The 23,770-nt window shown below is 39.0% G+C and overlaps 1 protein-coding gene across 1 annotated transcript; it reads right to left on the reverse strand.

The window, feature by feature from the left end:
- Positions 1–1,982: 1,982 nt before the first annotated feature.
- On the reverse strand, positions 1,983–23,444 carry LOC134496741 (vomeronasal type-2 receptor 26-like). The gene is made up of 5 exons (XM_063302450.1): positions 23,352–23,444; positions 14,985–15,848; positions 14,194–14,415; positions 11,757–11,883; positions 1,983–2,884 (listed from the first exon to the last, which is right to left on the reverse strand). The coding sequence occupies exons 1-5, from the start codon at positions 23,442–23,444 to the stop codon at positions 1,983–1,985; spliced, it is 2,208 nt and encodes a 735-aa protein (XP_063158520.1).
- Positions 23,445–23,770: the final 326 nt, after the last annotated feature.

Genomic DNA, 23,770 nt, shown 5'->3' on the forward strand with positions numbered 1-23,770 from the left:
GTGCACAAGTGGCTGCTTGTGGTATGAGCACAGAGGGGTGGGAAGAGAGTGCACCAGTGGGGGAGACTTACCCCAGTGATTTGCAACCTTCCCTGCTGACTTCCCCTTTGACTTTCTAGGGAAGCTGGAGAGATGGTTGCAAATGGCAATCACATGATCACAGGGCACTGAAAATGTGTCATGTTCACTGATCCAATGTAGTTTATACATCGTAACGTTTCACATGCCCTGGCACTGATGCGTGTTTCTCTTTAGGAGGGAGCTGCTGTGAGACCTTGTACCAAGCTCTGTATCTGTGTTCATTACAATGGAATGTGTTTGGGTTATGTTCTCTGTTCAAGGACTTTTCTCGCAGACCATCAGAGACTGTTAGGAGCACCTGTGATTGTGAACTTGAGAAGATTCTAAGGGGGGAGGGATTTCATTTGCACTGAGGATTTTTAGTTTGAATTTGGCGCGCTTTTATCATTCTCAGCTTTCTTTGTGATCCTGCTTACTGTTCTTTAATAAATCAGATATCCTTGAATCTTGCCTGTGAGTCTGATACTGTTTTAGAATAGGCAATCATTACATAAAGCTGAGAAACCCAACATTATACCATTAGCTCCTACCAAGATCAGTCTCTTGTGAGGGAAAATAGTTAATGATGGCTGAGTTGCAATCCACGACCGGGGTACTCGAGGAGACGGCTAGCGTGATGCCTGAGTCAATGGTCAAGAGCGGATAACTGAGTCTCACCCCAGAGCCTTCAGAATCCCAAGACCTGTCAAGGGATGAATCGAGTTCTAATTCTAATGCAGAGGAATCTGCCGATGGGGAAGAGCCTAAGAAACCGGCACCCAGCGAAGTGGTCACAGTTGATCACCTGGGATGAGGTGGGGGATGATGATCACATGATCACAGGGCACTGAAAATGTTTGTAAATGCAAACCTATTTCTACATGCCCGGAACACAATCACATGACCGCAGGGTTGCTGGGATGGCTGCTACAAGGACCACTCATAACCACCATTTGTTCAGTGCTGTTATACCTTTGAATGGTTGCTGAATGAATGGTCTAGGTCAAGGATTAACTGGAGTTCACAGTTAAATACATGTAATAGGTATTCTGCCTTATATCCATTAACACCATCTTTCCACAAAGACAGAAAATAATATTCTTGTATTATATTGTTCATTTATAATAGACAACAGAAGCATACAAACTGTAAAAACAAGACAAACCAGCAAACAAATACAGAATGATCCTAAAGTAATCTTTGCATTATCATATACTTCATTTTGGAAAGTTGAGTATAACTTACCTTTAAATAATTCAACTATTTAAAATTATCACACTTTTTAGGGAGTCTTTATTTATGTGTTAATTTGTTTATCTATCAGTATTCTATTAAAATTAGAATATCTGGGGGTTCATGTGCCATACCATGCCCAAAAAGAATCTTGTTCCCTCTTTTGAAGTGTACGTCTTGAGAAGTTCACCTAGGACAGATGAAGAATGAAAGAAATAAATGTCTTTTTCCTCTTTTTTACCTCTTTTTAAAATTTATTTTAAATCCTGAAATAAAATATAGTGATAGCTATTTTGTGTCAGTTTCAGCGTAAATTTTATATCCTGAAAATACACAGGAATGGAAGCTGGAATTATGTATGTTGCCACATGCTTCTTCCTGGATTTTTTTCTTCCTGAACCATGGAAAAAGATGAGAAAATTAGTCAAATAAATTTTAAGACAAGAAGTATCTTCCTAAAGAAAAAATACACCATGTGTCAAACCCTGGAACACTGAATCAATAAGAAATTACAAAAGTGGGCATGTGAATAATTAATAGCTCCTACACTTGAATTTTGCTAAACAACAAGAATAAATGTATAAACAATGGAGATGATTGCTTTACTGTCTACTTTTTCAATATAAATGCTAGTCCAATATTCTGTGGTATTTCTGCTGCACATATAACAACAAAATCCTTGAATACATTCAGCAATTTCTTTTTATTCTTAGTTCCTTCTTGTTCAGCTCAGGCCTCAACACAATAACGTAACATTTGGGGAAAAAGATGCAGATCAGTAGCCCAGCACTCGAGCTTAACATTGAGAAGATCTCCACAGCCACCATGTATTTCCCCTTGGTGCTCAAGTAGGTTGGAACAAAGGAGAGCCAAACACTGCAGAAGATCAACATGCTGAAAGCAATGAACTTGGCTTCATTGAAACTGTCAGGTAACTTCCTGGCAAGGAAAGCAACCACGAAACTGATCATGGCCAAGAAGCCCATATAGCACCTTGCAGAGTAAAACATATTCATGGACCCTTCCTTACAATTAAGAATAATTTTTCCAGTCTCTGCATGCAGGTCAGCATCTGGGACAGGAGGAGAGGTAGCCAGCCATATCGTGCAAATCCCAACCTGAATTAAGAAGCCAGATAAAACAAAAGAATAGCCCAGTCTTTTCCCCACCCACTTCTTCATTGCGTTTCCTGGCTTGATTGCCATGAAAGCAAGGACCACAGTCACAGTCTTGGCCAGCACACAGGAAACAGCCACAGAGAAGATGATGCTGAAAGCAGTTTGTCGGAGAAGGCATGTCACCTTATTTGGCTGACCGATGAAAAGTAATGCACAGAGGAAGCAGAGCAGGAGGGTGACCAGGAGGATGTAGGTGAGATCCCGGCTGCTGGCTTTGACGATGGGAGTGTTGTGATGCATCAGGAATGTCCTTAGTACCAGAATTGTGATTGTGGAACAGAAAAGAGAAAAACAGGCTAAACCGATCCCCAAAGGTTCTTTATAGGACAAGAAACTTATATCCTTGGGAATACATGAATCCTGGTTTTTGTTGGGATAATTTTCATCTGTGCAAGCATAACAGTCATTCAGATCTGAAATGGAAAGAATGTCAAACTGATATGGACTCATAAGTCTTTGTAACTTTTATAACTTTAAGTTTAAAATTTACATTACTCTTTACTCCAAGTAAGAAATAAATGTCATAGTTATGACCAGGTCTATTAAATCAGCATGTTCATATGTTATATGAACAATAACATCTGCTATAAATCCCTATTTTAAAGCACCATGCAAAAATGTTGATCGTTTCTTATATAATTAACATGGGGGAGTAGAATCAGGGTTATTATAGAAGGGTTGCAACAATATGGAGAACTAGGCTGTAGCAAAGACATTCAGAAAACTCTTTTTCTATGTCATGCACAGGCCTCAAGATTTTTTTTTTTTCCAGTCTAGATATGGAGTCCTTGTTGGAATCATTCATATATATGTGTGTGTGTGTGTGTGTGTGTGTATGTGTGTGTGTGTGTGTGTGTGTGTGTGTGTAGTTCTGAGATATTCTTTTATTTTGTAATGTGTAAATTAAAAAATAAAAAGGGAAATTACAACAATAGTAAGAAATAGAAAGTACAGAACAGAAACAAAAGAAAATGCAAACATATATAGACATTTAACAAAGTCACTTCCAACTTCCTTTGCAAAGTATATATACAAAAAACCTTTCATACAACCCTTATTTAACTTTATATTATTGCTTCTACTTTTCCCGATAATCTATAATTATAACTAGTCATTGAAACCATATGTCACTATTGGACTACGTTCAGTTTCAAGCAAAAATAACCGCCCAGGGCCTCCTTTTCGGGAGAGATGGGCGGTGATAGAAATCTGAAAATAAATAAATAAATAAATAAATAAATAAATAAATAAATAAAAAGTCAATGAAAGGCTTCCAATTTTTCTTAAATTTTATCATTTTTTTTTTCTTTTATAATAGCCATCATTTTTGCCATTCCCGCTAATTCTGAAAGCTTAACTAACCACTCCTCTACTGTGGGTAGTCCCTGGTCTTTCCAATGTTGGGCCAAAAGTAGTCTTGCAGCCATTGTCATATAGAGAATTAAAGTACCATGGCTTTTTCTAGGCATGTGTCCATCATCCCCAATAAGAAACTTTCTGGTCTCAGTTGAATGTCCATTTTTAAAATCCTCCGAATAGTTGTATATATGTCCATACAGTATTCTTTAACTTTTTTACCAGACCACCAAAGGTGGAAACAGTTTCCTTCATGTCTTTTACATTTCCAACAGATGTTTGGTACTCCTTTATAAAACTTAGAAAGTTTATCTGGTGTCAAATACCATCTACACAGCATCTTATAGAGTAGAAACTTTCTTAAGATTATAACATACTTTAAATTTAAGACCCTTTAACCACATATTTTCCCATTGTTCAAATTGGTTGTTTTATTGATTTTTTTTTTTTGCCCATTTTACCATACAGTCTTTTACTAGCACTTCCATTTCCAATGTTAACAATAATTTGTAGATTTTAGTTTTAAGATGATCATTTTTTTAATTGACGTTTTTAATAAACTCAGTAAAAATTATACAGACTAAACTAGAAGAAAAAATAAAAAGAAAAGTTCAGAAGGTGCAAAAAAAAGTAAAACAGAAAAGGTGCAAAAGAAAAAGAAAAAGTAGGAAAGAAAAAAGAAAAAAAGAAAAAGGCAACAAAATCAATAATAAAGAAGTGGCTTCCAACTTTTGTCACACCAAGCAGAAGCTAATATAGTAACTTTTCACTCTCTTTTAAAGTTACAAATAAAAAAAATGGTCTTCTCCCTATAGCCTAACTTCTATTTATACACAAGTCATTAATCATCATCTTTTCACTCCTGTTGTTGTTTATTCATTCAGTCACTTCCGACTCTTTGTGACTTCATGGACCAGCCCACGCCAGAGCTTCCTGTCGGTCGTCAACACCCCAGCTCCCCCAGGGACGAGTCCGTCACCTCTAGAATATCATCCATCCACCTTGCCCTTGGTCGGCCCCTCTTCCTTTCCCCCTCCACTCTTCCTAGCATCAGCATCTTCTCCAGGGTGTCCTGTCTTCTCATTGTGTGGCCAAAGTATTTCACTTTTGCCTTGAATATCATTCCCTCAAGTGAGCAGTCTGGCTCTATTTCCTGGAGGATGGACTGGTTTGATCTTCTGGCAGTCCAAGGCACTCTCAGAATTTTCCTCCAACACCACAGTTCAAAAGCATTGATCTTCCTTCTCTCAGCCTTCCTTATGGTCCAGCTCTTGCAGCCATATGTTACTACAGGGAACACCATTGCTTTAACAATGCGGACCTTTGTTGTCAGTGTGATGTCTCTGCTCTTAACTATTTTATCGAGATTTGTCATTGCTCTTCTCCCAAGGATTAAGCGTCTTGTGATTTCCTGACTGCAGTCAGCATCTGCAGTAATCTTCGCACCTAGAAATACAAAGTCATTCACTGCTTCTACATTTTCTCCCTCTATTTGCCAGTTATCGATCAAGCTGGTTGCCATCATCTTGGTTTTTTTGAGGTTTAGTTGCAAGCCAGCTTTTGCACTTTCTTCTTTCACCTTCATCATAAGGCTCCTCAGTTCCTCTTCGCTTTCAGCCATCAAAGTGGTATCATCTGCATATCTGAGATTGTTAATGTTTCTTCCAGCGATTTTAACTCCAGCCTTGGATTCCTCAAGCCCAGCATGTCGCATGATGTGTTCTGTGTACAAGTTGAATAGGTAGGGTGAGAGTATACAGCCCTGCCATACTCCTTTCCCAATCTTAAACCAGTCCGTTGTTCCGTGGTCTGTTCTTACTGTTGCTACTTGGTCATTATACAGATTCTTCAGGAGGCAGACAAGATGACTTGATATCCCCATACCGCTAAGAACTTGCCACAATTTGTTATGGTCCACACAGTCAAAGGCTTTAGAATAGTCAATAAAACAGAAATAGATGTTTTTCTGAAACTCCCTGGCTTTTTCCATTATCCATCGGATATTGGCAATTTGGTCCCTAGTTCCTCTGCCTTTTCTAAACCCAGCTTGTGCATCTGGCAATTCTCGCTCCATGAATTGCTGAAGTCTACCTTGCAGGACTTTGAGCATTACCTTACTGGCATGTGAAATGAGTGCCACTGTTCGATAGTTTGAACATTGTTTAGTGTTTCCCTTTTTCGGTATGGGGATGTAAGTTGATTTTTTCCAATCTGATGGCCATTCCTGTGTTTTCCAAATTTGCTGGCATATAGCATGCATTACCTTGACAGCATCATCTCGCAAGATTTTGAACAGTTCATCTGGGATGCCATCGTCTCCTGCTGCCTTGTTATTAGCACTGCTTCTTAAGGCCCATTCAACCTCACTCTTCAGGATGTCCGGCTCTAGCTCACTGACCACACCGTCAAAGCTATCCCCGATATTGATATCCTTCCTATACAGATCTTCCGTATATTCTTGCCACCTTTTCTTGATCTCTTCTTCTTCTGTTAGGTCCTTGCCATCTTTGTTTTTGATCATACCCATTTTTGCCTGGAATTTACCTCCAATGTTTCTAATTTTCTGGAAGAGGTCTCTTGTCCTTCCTATTCTATTGTCTTCTTCCACTTCCGTCCATTGCTTGTTTAAAAATAATTCCTTATCTCTTCTGGCTAACCTCTGGAATTTTGCATTTAATTGGGCATATCTCCCCCTATCACTGTTGCCTTTTGCTTTCCTTCTTTCTTGGGCTACTTCTAGTGTCTCAGCAGACAGCCACTTTACCTTCTTGATTTTCTCTTTCTTTGGGATGTATTTTGTTGCCGCCTCCTGAACATTGTTGCGAACTTCTGTCCAGAGTTCTTCCGGGACCCTATCTTTTAAGTCCAGTCCCTGAAATCGAATCTTCACTTCCACTGCATATTCCTGAGGGATATTAGCGATCTCATATATAGCTGATCTGTGGGTCTTCCCTAATCTCTTTAGTCTGATCCTAAATTGTGCAAGAAGAAGTTCGTGATCAGAACTACAGTCAGTTCCAGGTCTTGTTTTTACCGACTGTATAGATGACCACCACCTTTGGCTGCAAAGGATGTAGTCAATCTGATTTCGGTGTTGTCCATCTGGTGAAGTCCATGTATAAAGCCATCTCTTAGGTTGTTGGAAGAGAGTGTTCGTTATGCAGAGTGAGTTGTCTTGGCAAAATTCTATCAGCCTATGTCCTGCTCCATTTTGTTCTCCCAGGCCATGCTTACCTGTAATTCCAGGTGTCATTTGACTGCCCACCTTAGCATTCCAGTCTCCTGTGATGAAAATAACATCTCTTTTAGGCGTGTTGTCCAGTAGGTGCTGCAGATCCTCATAGAACTGCTCTACTTCAGCTTCTTCAGCATCTGTGGTTGGGGCGTATATTTGGATCACTGTGATGTTAGATGGCTTGCCCTGAATTCGAATTGAGATCATTCTATCGTTTTTTGGATTGTATCCAAGCACTGCTTTAGCCACTTTACTATTAGTTATGAAGGCTACTCCATTTCTTCTGTGGTCCTCTTGTCCACATTAGTAGATTTGGTGGTCATTTGATGTGAAGTGGCCCATTCTAGTCCATTTCAGTTCGCTGACACCCAAAATGTCTATCTTTAATCTTGACATCTCACCAATAACCACATCCAATTTGCCCTGGCTCATAGATCTTACATTCCAGGTTCCAATGGCGTGTTGATCCTTAGAACATTGGATTCGCCGTTCACCACCAGCACCATCGGCCGCTAACCGTCCTTTCGGCTTTGAGCTAGCTGCGTCATCACGTCTGGGGCTAGTTGAACTCATCCTCTGTTCCTCCCCAGTAGCATTTTGACCATCTTCCGACCTGGGGGTCTCATCTTCCGATGGTATACCGACATATCTCTGGTTGTACTGATCCATTTAGTTTTCACGGCAAGAATACTGGGGTGGGTTGCCATTACCTTCCCCAGGGATCGCATTTAGTCTGACCTCTCTGTCATGACTTTCCCGTCTTGGGTGGCCCTTCACGGTTTAACTCATGGCATCATTGAGGTGCTCAAGCTCCAGCACCACAACAAGGTAACGATCCTTTGCTGAAGTTCAGTCCTAGTTCAGCAAAATATCCAATAGGCCAGAAATATCAAATAGTTTGTCCCTGGTCAAATAGTCCAACTTTATATTCCTTCTTTTTGCTCTGCACAGTCTTAACCTTTAAATCATTACTGTGGCATTGCAGGATTTGACCTTTCATCACTCTTTGGCATTTAAAAAGAGTCTTCAAAGCTTTCATCAGACTACTTTGTAAATCCCATAAAGAGGCAATATCCAGAATTTCTTGTTGCAGCTGTTTCATGTCCAGATCCTTTTCTTGATTTGTCTTTTGTATTCCCATTTTCTTAATCTCAATTTTGTTATCTTCCTTGCCTTCAAACCCTATAATGTCTATGTCACATAACAAAAAAATAAAAAATAAAAATTTTCTCATCATCTTCTAAAAGTTTATTCATTGAAATCTGTATCCTTTCTGAGATATTAGTTATTAATATCTCAGTCCATGTTTCAAAAAATGCTTTAAGAAAAAGTTATAGCTAGCTTAGCCAATTAACTCTTTTCTGCCTTTAGTTCCCTCTAGTGTTCATTTGCAGCCTTCATCAAGCCTCAGTTCCTAATATGGGTTTAGTTCTGTTTCAGTTGTTTCCCATGAATACATTATTTAATTATATACTTGTTTTTCAAATCTTACAGCAAAAATAACCAATATTCCTAATTTCTCTCGTCTCCCAATCTATTTAAAACTCTCTTAAATATACATACATAAATACATACATACTGCTTTTTTGCCAATTGTATATTATTTTAAATGATTAAAATTTTCTTAAATCCAAAGAAGGTAAAACTCACCAGGTGACAAATTAAGCTCATTGTTTTGAAGGTCTCTGATATCCATAAAGGGGTTAAACTGAACATTTCAAATGTGATTAGAAAGTGAGTTTGGCTAGCTTAGTGTCCTTATGAAAGGCTCCGCCACTGCTGAGAGCAAAGTTGTCATCTCCCTAGGCTCCTGGTGCTCAAACCCATGGGAAACCATTGTTTTACCATCTCCTTATGAGGTGCTGCCATTCAGAGTACTCATGAACAATCTTCCAGTCTCTCCTTCTCTGGAGAGATTTAAAGGCCTGGTCTACTTGCTGGTCTTTCATACTTCACAGAGGTTGTTGTCCCTGCTTGTTTGTGAAGATGTTTTCAGTTAGCCATGACTCACATTGGAAGCCCAGAATTTTTATTTATATCAACTGGCTTTCTCTAGACTGGTCCCTCTTCCTTGACCCCAAAACATTACCAATGCCAAATCTTTGGTCCCTGGTGTTGATAGTTCCATTTTTTTTTTAACAAACCTAACTAGAGGATAGATAGAATTAGTAATATTATAATGACATATGATCTTATTTGCTTAACTTCAAGAGAATCAGATTGTTTGGCAGCAGTGCATACAGTGACCCGGAAGGCAGATATATTCCAAAGCTGTGTTCAAATAACAAAAAAATACCATGCGTCTTACACAGCCAATGGCCCTACCATCACATATAGTCTTCAGACTTGAATGTGATCCCAAGGAATTTCCCAAAACGGCTATCAAATTCTTATTTTCCAATGTGATGGGAGAAAGTTCCGAATTGTGGAGTCCTTGGTGCTCTCTGAGCCTTCTTGTTTTCTTGCAGACATTTCATTGCCAGACTAGGCAACATCTTCAGTACAAGAAGGGAGTGGGGTTTGCTCTCTGTTTACATACAGTGGCTTGCCCTGCTTGTGTTGGTGGGGGTGTTGTTCTCTCCTTTGTAGTTCCTTGATTAGGCTGTAGTTTGCTGCTTGATTGATTGACAGTTAATAGTTCAACCCTGAGCTACAAATATTTTCCTTGCAGGGCCACAACTAGGGGGGGCAAGTGGGATATGTGCCCCGGGCGCCGTGCTGGTGGGGCGCCAAAATGAGCACTGGTGGAGTGCCAAAATGAGCACTGGGGGGCACCAAAATGAGTGCTGGGGGGTGCCAAACTGGACGCTCAATCCATGTTTGCCCCGGGTGACACAGACCCTAGTTGCGGCCCGGTCTCTTCGACTGGTAAAGTACAGAAAATATTACTAGAGATTATGCATATTCACATATATGTATGCTGAATTTGAGAAAAAAATTCAGTGTAAAAAAGGTCATATCTGTTCTTCAACCACCAACTACTTTTTAGAATGAGACCCCAAGCATACCGGTGAAAGTTAATCCTGAGCCTAGGAATACCACCTGGATGAATGTCCTTCCCAAATGTCCGTTCAATGGGGTGATTTTTTTTTAATTGAAAAGAAACTGGAGGTTGAACTATGAAATACATTTCTACACATTTTCATTTCTACAAAAAACATTACTGCTATTTATTTTTATACCTTCCCATTTAAACAAATCGTTTGTTTAGAACTTTCTATAAAGCAGCTAGTTATATAATTGTTCTAAGAAACTTGAGTTTATGCCTTTTATTATTATTATTTTTTTTACACTGATTATATATGTCAGTTTGCTTCCATCTGTAATAAAATTTGATGGCGATAGATGGGTTGATGTGGAAGAGTTTATGATCTGGACAAACCCTGCAATAGTCACAGTGGTAATGAAGAAGATTGCCTCACCTACAAAGCTGCTCATTTTGTTCCTCACTTCCAGCATCCATTCTCCTGTAGGTATTATTCTTTTATACTGTCCCCACCTTGCCTTCCTCCACTTATTTTCCACTTTGACCGCATTGTTGCTGCACACAATTATAGCCCCTTGACATTAGGCATGAGAAGTTCTCCCCAAACTAGACTTCTTAAACTTAATTTTCTCATAGGGCCAAAATCCAGCAGGATTCTTACAGAATGTTGTGAAAAAAAGTGGAGAGGCAACAACTATCTTGGGCTCTGGAAGAACTGAATAATCTAGATTCTTGGCAGTCAGAAGACATGCCAGAGTATAGGACAGAAGTTACATTGTTTGCTCTTACTAATGAGTTGCAAGGCATAGATAATTGGAGTGTTACCATTCTTGTCCTTTTGGCAGCATTCAATCTTGTTTACATCCTTCTGATCATCTGTGAGGCAAGAATAACTCCCTTTCTTACAGCACTCCAGAGAATAGTTATGGTATAGTTTTTCTAGAAGATCTTGGAAGACAAAGAAATCGGAGATATCTGTGCATTTATTGTTTGTTATTGTTTTTTTTGTATTTCTACTCTGTATTATATTTTGATCGTGTACACTGGGCGGAGCCTCTTATTTATAAAACTTATGAATAAACAAATAAATAAAGTTTATGAAACTCCACAATTATCTTTATTTCTGCATAACATTTAGGAACTTTTTTTTCTGGTGCAGCTATTTAACTAGAGAAAGGTAGATGGTATACTGTACCTCTAATCTACACACAATCAGTGCACAATTTGTTTGGAGGAGGAGGGGGAGGGGGGAGGAGGAGGAGGAGGAATGTCCTGCAGCCATATTTCACATACCTATATATTTTTTCCATATCTATTTAACATTTCTATTTATCTGTGTTGTTGCTGCTGCTGCTGCTGTTATCAGCCTAAATCATTCTGAGGCTGATAACCTCTTCACTGAAGGTTATGGCTTATAACCTATCATGCTGTCCAGGACAGGATGGTAGACAGATGTTTCTCACACCCTAATCTCGACTGAGGGAGAGGGACTGGCCCCAAATCATCCAGCCAGTTTTGTGCCTAAGAGAGAACTAACTCCTAGTCCAGCACCTTAATCACTACACCACACTGGCTTTGCAGATCAACAAATAGATAAAAGAGAGATAGGGGGATGTAGATTTATATATACATGCTCATACATAAATAATATATATAATTAATATAACTTTCTGGAAGCAACAGAATGATCGTAATATTCTATCCTTACCCTCCTTTTCTGCAATTTTCCCTTCTGGACATGGGTTACAAGAGTAGCAGCAAAATGGCTTCCCCTCTAGGACTTGTTTAGTAGAACCTGGATAACAGCTTGGGGTGCAGAGAGAAACGGGCCGTGTCTAGCTTGTAAAGAAACAAACCAACAACGTAAGTTATACTCTTAAAAATAATGCCTTAGAAACATTGCTTTTCTGGGAGGCATTTCATTCTGTGTAGTATGACTACCATCCATCCATGGCTTCAGGGCATACTTTAAATAGACCAATAATGACAACTTCTTCTTGAAACATTGAACTGCCTCTTAAATTTCATGGATTAGATTTCCAACTCTTTTTATAATGTTACATAATGCAGTATTTTTTTTTTCCTGTCCTCAACAAACTCTTTCATATAAGATTGATGCAAGATCAGTTTCAATTTTCAGGAATGATAATAGGTAAAAAAAAAGGTATCCTAATATCAGTAATATATGTGAATATGTTTAAGAAACATTTCCTTTTAAGGACATGTTATAGGAAAACTGTTACAGTATTCACAAGTGGAACCTGAGTCAGCAGGACAATTGTGTCTGCATAAAGAAAGAATGAAGTTACTAATCCTCTCTTACCTACACTAAGACACAATCAACATCCAGATAATACAAAAACAATACTTCTCTTGTATTCTGATTTGACTATATCCTGTGACCATCTCTGATAATGACAGTTTAAGAAGGACATTAACAAATGGCCAGAGGAAAATGAAAAAAACAAACTGGTGAGAAGTCTGGAAAGCAAGTCTATGAAGAAGGATTCACCCAGAGAGGAGGCTACAGAAAGAGCCATAATAGCTGGCTCTTATAAAGATGGTGGATTGCTTCTTCCTTGTCTGTCCCCCGCCACATGGGAAAAACTGGAACCCAGGGTTGAGAATTGTATTTTGGCAAAATTTCTTAACAGGAAGTGCTGCCTTCTGATGCAGTAGACTGTCACCAATATTAACATGGCCATCTCTAAGGGAATGCTTTAGGGGTAACCATGCATGGAATAGAGCAATGTTTCTCAACCTTGGCAATTTTAAGATGTGTGGATTTCAACGTTCTGGGAAATGAAGTCCACATGTCTTAAACTTACCAAGATTGAGAAACACTGGAATAGAGAGTGCAAAACTGGGGATCTTCAAGATTCCTCCCACTTCTAATACAGTTTATTTATTTATTTATTATTCAAATTTTGCTACCACCCCTCTCCCCCAAAAGAAGGATTCTGGGCGGTTTACAATAAAATTAAGACTATAATAATAAACAATTAAGATCTTATAAAAACAATTTACAAATATAAAATACAATATAAGTATAAAATTGAAGAGGTTAAAAATTCTTATGAGGTGGGAGTGGCTCTAAGGTTCGAGCCAACCCCATGAATGGTTGCCCACCTTCCCTCCCCATGTGAGATAGCAGAACCAGCCCTCCTGAAGGTTGGAAGTGAAGGTGCCTTCCTCACCTCTGGGGGCAAGGTGTTCCAACCGGGCCTGAAACCTGACTGAAAGGGGTCCAAATAATCCGTTTTATCCAGAATCCTCTGGAGTTGCAACACCACCACCTTCTCAACCAGCTTCCCTAAAAAGGGGAGATGGGAGACTGGACAAAAATTGTCCAGCACAGTTGGGTCCAGTGATGGCTTCTTGAGGAGAGGATGCACCAGCGCCTCCTTAAAGGCAGCCAGAAACACCCTGTCTCCCAAAGATGTATTAACCATCGCTTGGACCCAACCACATGTCACATCCCTGGCTGCCTTCACCAGCCAGGAGGGACATGGATCTAAATGACAGGTGGTGGCATTCACAATCAGGAGGATCCTGTCCACTTCCTCAGGTCCAATACTGGATTCATAATAATAATACAGTTTATTATCTGTACTGATTTCTATGTACATTTTGAAACTAATGATTAAAATAAAGTTTTAGTTTTAGTTTGCTTGCTTGTTTTTTAGGATAAATTGGAGTGACTAAACTGCTCTAGATTCTTAACAAATCATAGTGAGTCTTTCCATATTTTTGATATCACTCATCCCTGGCATTATTAATCATCATTCCTGGTTGTATGTAGGAGTACATTCAATCAGACAGTGTGAAGAAAAGAATTATATATTGTTGGCTATCATTTTGAGTAATACCTAGTTTGCCCATATCTGCAGTTTTAGCTAAGTGTTTAGCTAAATGTGACTTTTAGCTAATTGTGATTTTTAACTACAGTATATCACTCTACTTAATATTGAATTTAATACATCTACTAGAGAACAGTTCCTAGAAATGCTATCATATGGATAAGACAAAAGATCCAGTCAACTAGTATCACATTCACAATTCTAGAGGATTATTAAATAAGGGCTAAGATTCAGTGGTCACAGAAGGAACAGAGACTTCCCAAATCTCCAGTTCCTGCAACCTACCTGGTTAAACCAGCTATTCCATGTTATCGCATCTTCTTTGATGACTAACATTTTGTCTGGAGGAGACTGTGGATCTATCCTTCCTATTTTCACTACTGTCTGGTTTTCAGAAAAAATAAAATTGATGACATCAAATCCAGCTACCAAATTCCCATCTTGGTCAAAGGCCATCTTGTCCCCAATACTGTTATTAAATATGACGTGCCTCAAGAAATTGGGAAGCTTAATTGTAATGAAAAGGAAAATATAATTAAAAGCTGCAGATGAAAAGGCTTCTGCAAATCAAATGTTCAAGGGCTATTTTCATTTCATCTAAATTACATGCCCTTAATCATTCATTCATGGCATATTTATTACTTGAATTAATTTCATAGTTTCCCAATTTTTTCATACAATTATTATTGTCCAAGCAACAACTACCATTTAATTTTAAAGGATATCCTGATATTGCACTGAGTTCTGTCATCATGCAGGAGAAACACTATTCAAGGGATACAGGAATGATTAAAGAAAATAATCAACTCTGTTGGCAATGTCATATTGTCAGACTGAAGCAGAATGATGCAGTGATGGGCTCCTTTTGTAAATCAAAACGTAATAGTCCTTAATTGTTAAAGGGTCACTAACACCAAAAGCTACCAGTTCTGGATTAGGAACAAAGAGGAAACACAGAGACCAGAGTGGAAATTGCAAGCCTGCAGTAAATTGAAATTATTTCATGAGACCGAAAAGAAAAGGAAAACTTTTTCATGTTATACTGTTAAGACTCAAGGGCATATTTAGTACATTACCTGCCAAAATGGCTGATTATGAAGCTGCAGCCCACCATCCATCATTGCTCTGTGTTTGAGGCCAGATGTAACCATGGCATGTAAAGCATGGGCTATGGCATAGACAGCATTGTAGATACTGTAGCTGTGGCCAGACATGGACATTTCAAAAAAGGTGGCAGGGAGTGTCTCCAGTTTCTCCTGCCCGGTGCAAATGTTCTCCTCTCCTTCATTTAGAAATGTACCTAAAAATCGGCAATTGAAGGCCTCCTCCCAAAAGCCTTTGAAAAAACCATCTCCTTTTGTAGTGGAAGGGTTTCGACTCGTAATAAACTGCTGAAATCCAGACACATCGTTGGAATGAAATGTGAAGCCTAAAGCTCCACAGAGAATTTCTAAATCCCAATACCTTTGAAATCCAAATGAAGCAATCTCCACTTGGGCTGTGATGATCCACAAATTTCCTGTGGGTTTCCTAGGCTTACTGCCTACATCTTCATCTGATAGATAAGATACAAATCTAAACACTCCCATGGAATAAGATTCACCATAGGCAAGTATCACTGTAACCTTACTGCTGATCAAAGCATCATAAATCTTCTCCCCTTTATGTAGCATCTCAAACACATCAGTAATAAAAGTAATGATGGGGATTTTTTGTATGAATGCAAGACAGACGCCCTTCTGAGAAATCATGGGAAACACGGTTTGCACAAATCGTTCTCCACTGTCATTATCCATAACCAACAACCCAATCCATATCCATCTGAAGTGCAGAAGTAGAGACAGAATCCCTTCATATTGAAGCTCTTCCTTAGGAACCATCTGGTAGAAGGGAAGACTGGGAGATCTGTCCTTCATCACTGGAGTGGGACTATAGGTGAGCTAAAGAGATCCAGGAAGAAGAGATACATTAGAGAATAACCCCTTATTTTTATTCCAGACTATACTAATATTGAAAAATGAGATATGTTTTCAACAATGGTACAAAGTTTTATCAAGGTTTACATGGCAGGGCAAAATAAACAAGAGTGAAATAAAGATTTTACAGGATGCAAAAGAAAGAGGAAGATTAGGGGCACATAATCTGAAATTGTAGTTTGCTGCATGTTTTGTATGGATGAAGTAATGGATATTGTGAAGAAATAAGAGAATGGCAGAGCTGGAAGATCACGATCTGAAGTTTGGGGGGCCTTGTTTCTTATGATATGACAAGGTGAAAATAAATGTAGGTTTTAAGAATCATTACATGAGAAACATGTTATTAAGAATATGGAATAACTATAAACCCAGACTGTTTCCAAAGATATCATTACTGACATCCTCACAAGAAGCTTTTTATAGAAGAGAAACAGCAGAAAAAGAACAATGGTTCCCATAGACGGACTTGTTAATACAAGATAAGGAAGAAGTTAAGATGAAGACAAAAGAACAATGAGCAAATAGACATTCTTTTCAATAGTTTTCTTATCATCAGATGAAAGAAGGGTTTGATATGGACAAAAGGACAATTGGAAATGAAAAGAAGAAAATTGAATTTGAAATAGAGTTATGTACAAATGAAGATCACATAAGAGCTAAAAATGTACAAATTGTTACTAAGGTTTGAAACAGAGGATGAACAGGTTAAAGACTATATGGTAAAACTGGCTGCAAGTTTGGTTAAAATATAAATATGGGGATATGAGAAAAAATGTGGCCAACTTGTATTAAATTCACATTGGGTCATAATTTAAAAGATAACTTTTATAAAATGAGGTACTGATGGCATATGACACTGGCTAAATTGTTTAAAATGTACAAAGGAACATCAAATCAGTGTTGGAATTATGAAAAGGAAGAGGGGACTTCTTTTCACTCATGGTGGACTAGTCAAAAGGGAAATAAAATTTTGATGCAATCCATTGTTTATTCGTTTAATTGCTTCCAACTCTTCTGACTTCATGGACCAGCCCACGCCAGAGCTTCCTGACGGTCGTCAACACCCCCAGCTCCCCCAAGGACAAGTCCGTCACCTCTAGAATATCATCCATCCATCTTGCCCTTGGTCGGCCCCTCTTCCTTTTGCCTTCCACTCTCCCTAGCATCAGCATCTTCTCCAGGGTGTCCAGTCTTCTCATTATGTGGCAAAAGTATTTCAGTTTTGCCTTTAATATCGTTCCCTCAAGTGAGCAGTCTGGCTTTATTTCCTGGAGGATGGACTGGCTTGATCTTCTTGCAGTCCAAGGCACTCTCAGAATTTTCCTCCAACACCACAGTTCAAAAGCATCATTCTTCCTACTCTCAGCCTTCCTTATGGTCCAGCTCTCGCAGCCATATGTTACTACGGGGAACACCATTGCTTTAACTATGCAGACCTTTGTTGTCAGTGTGATGTCTCTGCTCTTAACTATTTTATCGAGATTTGTCATTGCTCTTCTCCCAAGGATTAAGCGTCTTCTGATTTCCTGACTGCAGTCAGCATCTGCAGTAATCTTTGCACCTAGAAATACAAAGTCTTTCACTGCTTCTACATTTTCTCCCTCTATTTGCCAGTTATCGATCAAGCTGGTTGCCATCATCTTGGTTTTTTTGAGGTTTAGCTGCAAGCCAGCTTTTGCATTTTCTTCTTTCACCTTCATCATAAGGCTCCTCAGTTCCTCTTCCCTTTCAGCCATCAAAGTGGTATCATCTGCATATCTGAGATTGTTAATGTTTCTTCAGGAGGCATACAAGATGACTTGGTATCCCCATACCGCTAAGAACTTGCCACAATTTGTTATGGTCCACACAGTCAAAGGCTTTAGAATAGTCAATAAAACAGAAATAGATGTTTTTCTGACACTCCCTGGCTTTTTCCATTAGCCAGCGGATATTGGCAATTTGGTCCCTAGTTCCTCTGCCTTTTCTAAACCCAGCTTGTACATCTGGCAATTCTCGCTCCATGAGTTGCTGAAGTCTACCTTGCAGGATCTTGAGCATTACCTTACTGGCATGTGAAATGAGTGCCACTGTTTGATATTTTGAACATTCTTTAGTGTTCCCCTTTTTTGGTATGGGGATATAAGTTGATTTTTTCCAATCTGATGGCCATTCCTGTGTTTTCCAAATTTGCTGGCATATAGCATGCATTACCTTGACAGCATCATCTTGCAAGATTTTGAACAGTTCAGCTGGGATGCCATCATCTCCTGCTGCCTTGTTATTAGCAATGCTTCTTAAGGCCTATTCAACCTCACTCTTCAGGATGTCTGGCTCTAGCTCACTGACCACACCGTCAAATCTATCCCCGATATTGTTATCCTTCCTCTACAGGTCTTCTGTATATTCTTGCCACCTTTTCTTGATCTCTTCTTCTTCTGTTAGGTCCTTGCCATCTTTGTTTTTGATCATACCCATTTTGGCCTGGAATTTACCTCCAATGTTTCTAATTTTCTGGAAGAGGTCTCTTGTCCTTCCTATACTATTGTCTTCTTCCACTTCCACACATTGCTTGTTTAAAAATAATTCCTTATCTCTTCTATCTAACCTCTGGAATTGTGCATTTAATTGGACATATCTCCCCCTATTGCTGTTGCCTTTTGCTTTCCTTCTTTCTTGGGCTACTTCTAGTGTCTCAGCAGACAGCCATTTTGCCTTCTTGGTTTTCTCTTTCTTTGGGATGTATTTTGTTGCTGCCTCCTGAACAATGTTGCGAACTTCTGTCCAGAGTTCTTCTGGGACCCTATCTACTAAGTCCAGTCCGTTAAATCTATTCTTCACCTCCACTGCATATTCCTTAGGAATATTAGTGAGCTCATATCTAGCTGATTTGTGGGTCTTCCCTAATCTCTTGAGTCTGATCCTAAATTGTGCAATAAGAAGTTCATGATCTGAACTACAGTCAGCTGCAGGTCTTGTTTTTACCGACTGTATAGATGTCCGCCACCTTTGGCTGCAAAGGATGTAGTCAATCTGGTTTCGGTGTTGTCCATCTGGGGAAGTCCATGTATAAAGCCATCTCTTAGGTTGTTGGAAGAGAGTGTTTGTTATGCAGAGTGAGTTGTCTTGGCAAAATTCTATCAGCCTATGTCCTGCTTCGTTTTGTTCTCCCAGCCCATGCTTACCTGTAATTCCAGGTGTCATTTGATTGCCCACCTTAGCATTCCAGTCTCTTTTAGGTGTGTTGTCCAGTAGGTGCTGCAGATCCTCATAGAACAGCTATACTTCAGCTTCTTCAGCATCTGTGGTTGGGGCATATATTTGGATCACTTTGATGTTAGATGGCTTGCCCTGAATTCGAATTGAGATCATCCTATCATTTTTTGGATTGTGTCCAAGCACTGCTTTAGCCACTTTACTATTAGTTATGAAGGCTACTCCATTTCTTCTGTGATCCTCTTGTCCACAGTAGTAGATGTGGTGGTCATTTGATGTGAAGTGGCCCATTCCAATCCATTTCAGTTCACTGATGCCCAAAATGTCTATCTTTAATCTGGACATCTCACCAATAACCACATCCAATTTGCCCTGGCTCATAGATCTTACATTCCAGGTTCCAATGGTGTGTTGATCCTTAGAACATTGGATTCCCCGTTCACCACCAGCACCGTCAGCTGCTAGCCTTCCTTTCAGCTTTGAGCTAGCTGCGTCATCATGTCTGGGGCTAGTTGAACTCATCCTCTGTTCCTCCCCAGTAGCATTTTGACCAATCTCCGACCTGGGGATCTCATCTTCCGATGGTATAGTGACATATCTCTGGTTGTACTGATCCATTTAGTTTTCACGGCAAGAATACTGGGGTGGGTTGCCATTACCTTCCCCAGGGATCGCATTTAGTCTGACCTCTCTGTCATGACCTTCCTGTCTTGGGTGGCCCTTCACGGTTTAGCTCATGGCATCATTGAGGTGCTCAAGCTCCAGCACCATGACAAGGTAACAATCCTTTGCTGAAGGATGCAATCCATACAATGATGCAAAAGATATTGCAAACCACCATCATGATGAAACCAGAATTATTCAAGGTGGGTTTTATGGACAAGGAATTAGAAAAGAAATGTGGGAACTAAATATCTATATAATAACTGCAGCAAGATTATTGTATGCAAAAAGTTGGAAAACCAATGAAATCTTTATACTGGAATATTAAATTATAAAATTAACTGAACTTGCAGAAATGGCAAAGCTGACCAGTCTGGTGAGAGAAAACAACAACAAAGACTTTTCAAAAGACAGGAAACCTCATACGGACTTTTTGTTGAAAGAAGAATCGATCAAATTGATTTCTGGATTTGGAGATTAAAAAGGGCCAATGAGCATGGGGAAAAGAAAAAGATGGTAATTACACAATAGAAAAAGGGCAAAAGGCATAACTGTTATGTTTTAATGTTTCTTTTCTTTCTTTTTTTCTAATGTTTCTTTTTTCGTTTTCTTACTTTCTGTCATTTGTTTTGTTTTGCATACTTTCACTGTTTTGAAAAATTCTAATATATATATATATATAAAAATAGCCATAGTATTAATCACTATGTCCATTTTTCTACTTTTTCATCTAATTCTTCTGTTTCTTTCTACATTACGATTATATGGAAGATCAGGAAAAATGTCTGTTATAATTTTCATCAGCACAATTTTTCAGTGCACAATTGGTTTGTAGTTGTCAAGCCACAAGATGACCAGGACATGAGTGACTTTCTGAAGGGTCCCCTGATTAGGAAACCGCACAATTGGTGCACAAAAGTTGTGCAAAGGTCTTCTTGGCCATAGCTGCCATGAGCTCTTGAAGCAGGAGTTGTAAATCTTAGTTACTCTCTTAGTACTAAATGCTGGCCTGAAACCTGACTGAAATAGGTCTAGATCATCCATTTCTTCCAGGTATCTCATCAGCTGTAGACTAACGGCCTTCTCAACATCCAAAAAAGGAAGGTTGGAGACTGGTCGGTAGTGGTTGGAATTCATTGGGTCCAAGAATGGACTCTTGAGGATGTGGCACACCACTGCCTCCTTTACCAAGGCTGACACCATGTCTTGGTCCCAACTGCAGGTTACCTCCCTGGTCAGTTTTATGACCTAGAAGGGGCTCACATCCAGGAAACAGGGGGCCAAGCTGACAGCACAAAGAACCCAGTCCACTTCCTTGGGTGTAGCCAGCTCAAACTCATCCCAGATCACACCCCCAGACCATGTCGCAGGTACATCTGCCTGCCATGCCAGGCCATTTGTAAGCCTGTTGGCCACAGGGCTGTGATTGCTAAAATAAAGCATATGACAAAAATCTGATCATCTTTGACAGGGTCACTCATGGATAAGGGGAATGCTGTGGATAGGGTCTACCTTGATTACAGCAAAGATTTTGACAAGGTTCCATATGGCATTCTCATTGACAAGCAGTTACATTGTGGTTTGAATGCCACTATAGCAAGCTACGTCCATAAATAGCTGATTGACCACCCGCAGAGAGTCAATGTTAAAGGCTCTATATTGAATTGAAGAGTGCTGTGGCAATCTGTCTTGGTGCCTGTATTATTCAATGTTTGTTATAAATGGCCTGGATAAAGGGACTGATGCTGCATATCAGATTGACAGATGTGGCTAACACCCAGGTTAACAAAACATTACTACAGTCTGATTTGGACAGTTTGGAAGAATGGGCTGAATGGAAGAGGATATCCTTTAACAGAAAGAAGTGTAAAGTATTATATTTAGGGAGAAAAATACAAGCCACTCATATCAGATGTGAGATGCAGTTTGGGAATACCACATCTACGAAGACTTGAGTGCAGTTATGAACAAGGTGAACGTCAGCCAGGGGTGTGAGACAGCTGCTAGATGGGCTGATGCAGTTGTGGGCTGCCTTACATTATTTTACATCAAATGCATGTCCCAACTTCCTTTCCCTCTGCCTTGGTGAGAACACACTCAGAGGTCTACTTAGAATTCTGGGCACCACATTTTCAGAAGGATATTGATAGGTTAGAGACGGTTCAGCGGATGACAACCAAGTTGATATAGGGACTTGAGGAAATGTCCTATGGGGAAGGGGATGTTCAGTCTGGAGAAAAGAAGAGTTGGGGAGACATGATAGCTATGTTCAGATACACAGAGAGAAGCTGCAGGGATGATGGCCAAGAATGATTTTCTCCCCACAACCCCAACATTTTCAAAATAATGAAGTAAAACAACAGAAATAACAAAAATAAAGAGAAAAGAAAACATATACATACATAACATGTATCCCTTTCAATGCTATGTTTTTATGAGACGTCTGCCTCAAATATGAATGAATATATGTGCATATAGTCCATGAGGCATCTGTGCAAATCAAAAAAGAAGCAAATATAGTGCAACTTACAAAATGAGCAACTAAAACTTCCTGGTAAATTATTGATTGTGTGTATTGTATATGAATCAGTGTTAATTCCTGGTGACTGCCTGGACAAGTCCCTGCAGTTTTCTTGACAAGGTTTTTCAGAAGTGGTTTGCCACTTCCTCCTTCCTAGGGCTGAGAGAGAGTGACTGGCCTGAGGTCACCCAGCTGGCTTCATGCCTAAGGTGGGACTAGAACTCAGTCACCTGGTTTCTAGCCTGGTGCCTTAATCACTACACCAAACTGGCTTTCAATTATTGATAAAGTGACCAAATTCGAAAACCAACAATAATTAAATGCTTTGAAAAATATAAAAAAATAAACAGTAATTTGGGCCATTTTTGCTGATCCCTTAAAAGTATTTCCAAATGTGGATCTTGGATATTTTTCATGGACATACTTAATTATTAGTTACGTGTCATAATTAAAAGAATAACAGTTAATATAAAATATCATATTTCTCTGTATTTCTCTTTATTTCCTGGCTAATTTTTCCCAAGCCTATGTCAAAGTGATAGATAGCCCTGAAGTTTTTAGAAAAGGGAAGCTTTCACCGCTTTTGAGGAGGCTAAATATAATCTTCTTATCTGCAACACATTCCAATTTTCAAAGTCTGCAGATTTGGTGAGGGTGTCATCTCTAACTTCAGGCTGATTCTAAACTATAAGACTTGTGTCCACAACATATATCCCTACTTTTTACCTCCCTGGAAGTTTATAATATCTGTACTAATAAAGAGGTATGAGAACACCAATCACAAATTCTTTGGTGGCTTTTTGATTGAACTAAACATATGTACAATATATGAGAAAAATTATAGGAAAACTTTTATCAGAAAGAATGTATAAATTTTAAGATCATGAAAATGCAAGGAAAGCATTTAGTAACTCAATCATTTGTTGATATACTGCAAGTAAGAAGCTAAAGAACTTTTCCTTATTTTGGATGTCACATTCACCTAATTTGATGGACAGTTACTCAGACTCCAGAGTTGTATCCAGCAAAACAGAAAAAAAAAAAAAAAAAACAAGTGAAAAATGGGAATCCTGAGTGGCATTTCCTACCTGGGGAATCTTGTAGATATCCAGGAGAATCCTCATATCAAGAGAAGTAAGGGAATCCAATCCACCAATCACTGCAATCAGCTTCTTCTCCATGCTGCAACTATAGTTTGGAATAAATTTTTCCAAAGTATATATAAGCAACATCGTGGAATGGTATGTCCATTTTGCACTGTAGTAATTGTCAAAAATTTGGAATCCCAAAGTGATATTGGGTAGTATCTGAGGATTATCATTAACCTTCTTTACTGCAAAGTCCAAGGCCAGGATGTGTTGATAATTCTTTGGAATCATCCTGAAATGAATATTGTATTGTGTATCATGGGAATAATTCACACTTAGGACATTTTAATGCATTTCACATCATACTGATTAATATTTAATATAGATTATGATTTACTATGTCACATAGTAAAGTATTT

The sequence above is a fragment of the Candoia aspera genome, chromosome 4 (genome assembly GCF_035149785.1).
Source record: "Candoia aspera isolate rCanAsp1 chromosome 4, rCanAsp1.hap2, whole genome shotgun sequence".
Classification (NCBI taxonomy): Eukaryota; Metazoa; Chordata; class Lepidosauria; order Squamata; family Boidae; genus Candoia; species Candoia aspera.

Coding starts and splice junctions, on each gene's coding strand:
- LOC134496741 (XM_063302450.1), bottom strand. CDS start 23,444: ATGGAGAAGAAGCTGATTGCAGTGATTGGTGGATTGGATTCCCTTACT. Junction 14,416..14,984: donor ATAATCAGCCATTTTGGCAG/GTAATGTACTAA, acceptor ATTACAATTAAG/CTTCCCAATTTCTTGAGGCA. Junction 11,884..14,193: donor GGAATAGCTGGTTTAACCAG/GTAGGTTGCAGG, acceptor TTTACAAGCTAG/ACACGGCCCGTTTCTCTCTG.